This window comes from Dipteris shenzhenensis, chromosome 27 (genome assembly GCF_047967505.1).
Source record: "Dipteris shenzhenensis isolate YYH24624 ecotype China chromosome 27, Dip_SZ_1.0, whole genome shotgun sequence".
Lineage (NCBI taxonomy): Eukaryota > Viridiplantae > Streptophyta > Polypodiopsida > Gleicheniales > Dipteridaceae > Dipteris > Dipteris shenzhenensis.
Window position 1 is genome coordinate 32443375 of NC_141622.1, and position 2468 is coordinate 32445842.

The window sequence follows — 2468 nt, forward strand, 5'->3', positions numbered from 1 at the left end:
TAGTAGGGTATTCTATCAAACTAGATCCATGACTTGGCATGATGCTAAAAAATATAATCACTCGATAAAATGAAAGTTAGTAGTTATTGTTAAACGTATGAGTTGCAGGATTTATGTAAACAAGGTATAATCACACTTAAAATTTGTCTAGAACCTTAACAAAAAGTGTGTGTGTGTGTGTGTGTGCACCACCCCACTCTTTGAGCCCATGTTTGAGTACCCTGCCACTCCCTCCTTAAGAGGTGCAACATAAGCACCTTAGGATTGTTATGTGTTTTTTTGCTACATGTCTCAATGGAGTTACAATGTTCGGTGTTCAATCCACCACTCGTCCTTTGATAAGCTAGTATATTATAGTGAGGGTGTATGGTTGAGAGGCATTGTGTCTAAAGATGGAATCATTCTAAAGATGTTTGTGATTTGAATCATAAAGGACCATGACTTCTATCATTATTTTTCTTGAGACACCTACCACGAGAGGACAGTAAGGCAAATGCCTTAGCTACTACAGCTTGTTGGCATGCCTCGAGGTCAGGTTAGACAAATCTATAAGAGACCACGCTAAGAGCACTAGTCCACAGATTTGACAAGTCTAGAGATTCCTACGAGGCCTCAACATGATTATTAATACTAGTTTTGTTGCACGCCAATGCTGCTAACGTGGCATCCATCAACTGGCTATCCATCACGAGACTACCAGGAAACACGGAGGAATGAGTGAGAGCAACGTGACAAAAGACCTTCAACCATTGTGAAAGGATTTACCAGGTGGGGAAAACGGCAAGTTTAGTGGCTTACATTGACAATCAACCTCGCCAAAGCACCAACCTCCCTATAAGTGGCAGCGATCCTGTCTGCAAAGTGGAGTTTCGCTCAGGACGCAATCCCTTGTGCGTCTGGCTTCATTAGGTTTGCCTTTACGTTAGAGCCTTTTAAATTATGCAAACTTGTCTGCCGAACTGCTGCGCAAGCTTTCTTCCAGCAGTTCGTCCGCTTCTTGGAGTCGGGAGGGTGAGAGAGAGATGCTCAATATTTGCGTATCTAATCGCATTTAATTTTAATTTCCAGGAAGAAATCAGTGGCTCAAATCATGACGGTCCTCCTCCTTATGTCAGTTATAGCAGTCTGCGACATTGTTAGCGCTTCGGCAGTATCATGCTCAAATGCGTTATCCAACAGTCCGGACATCGTCTCTAAGTCTGTTGACGAGGACGGCGTTCCGAATCACGCACTGCCCGCCCGTCGCCAATTGCTGCAAAACGGTATACAAGGTATGGACGTCAGTGCGGACCAAGGCAACGTTAATTGGCAGACTGCGTACAACAACGGAGCGCGATTTGCTTATATCAAAGCAACGGAGGGCACAGGCTACACCAACGCTTACTTTGCGCAGCAGTACAACGGAGCGTACAGCGTAGGAATGATCCGTGGTGCATATCATTTCGGACGCCCGGACATCTCCAGTGGCGCTAGCCAGGCTCAATACTTCGTTAACAACGGAGGAGGCTGGTCCAACGACGGCAAAACTCTCCCAGGAGCTTTGGACATAGAGTACAATCCCGCATGTGGGAATTCCTGCACTCCAGCAGAGACATGCTACAGCATTGGCCAGGCTGCAATGGGCGCCTGGATTACAGACTTTGTGAACACTTATCAACAATTAACTGGGGTGTATCCCGTTATCTACAGCACAGCGAATTGGTATAACAATTGTGCGGGGACTTATGCTGATTTCAGCGCGACTTGCCCCTTCTGGCTGTCCTGCTTTTGCACCAGCGTCACCACCTATCCTTACAATTGGGGGATCTACACCTTTTGGCAGTATGCCGATAGTGGCACCTTTCCTGGCGACCAAGACGTTTTCAATGGCTCCATGCAACAACTTATAACTCTTGCCACCAACGGCTAGCAACGGTTACTGTCTGCAACTCATTAATCGAACCCCTCTTACGTATAAGCTTTTGGATGTGCTAAATCTGAGACTCTGCGCGATGTATGTACGAGTTTTTGTATGAATGGAGCTTGAGACTCTAGAGCAATTATGATAAAGATGGATGTACAAGACATATGAGCTTTGGACTCCTTTGTTAGCGCGATGTATGTATGGAGATTGAGACTCTAGTGCATCTATGGTAACGAGTAACCTGATTTGTCTATAACGGTTTAGAGAAGAACCCACTCCTCCTGCTCGGTCTCAAAGTTGCGATCATAGATTGCCTTTGATAAAATTTCAGGTTTTATTTATAAATCTCAAACTATGAGGAATTTGAAGGAAATTTGCAAGAAACATGTACATACATACCAATACATGCGTGCGTACACACATACAAATGTTCAAAAATTTTCAATTGTATTTCATTAAACCAAACTTCTAAAAACACACACACACACACAAAACACTAAATATTAAAAAATAAAAAAATATTTAAAATAAACTCTTTCAAAAATACAAATGAACTAAAAAGTAT

The 2468-nt window shown here is 43.4% G+C and overlaps 1 protein-coding gene across 1 annotated transcript; it reads left to right on the forward strand.

The window, feature by feature from the left end:
- Positions 1-1090: 1090 nt before the first annotated feature.
- On the forward strand, positions 1091-1909 carry LOC147884178 (N,O-diacetylmuramidase-like). The gene has a single exon (XM_087398159.1). The coding sequence runs from the start codon at positions 1091-1093 to the stop codon at positions 1907-1909; it is 819 nt and encodes a 272-aa protein (XP_087254285.1).
- Positions 1910-2468: the final 559 nt, after the last annotated feature.

Coding starts and splice junctions, on each gene's coding strand:
- LOC147884178 (XM_087398159.1), top strand. CDS start 1,091: ATGACGGTCCTCCTCCTTATGTCAGTTATAGCAGTCTGCGACATTGTT.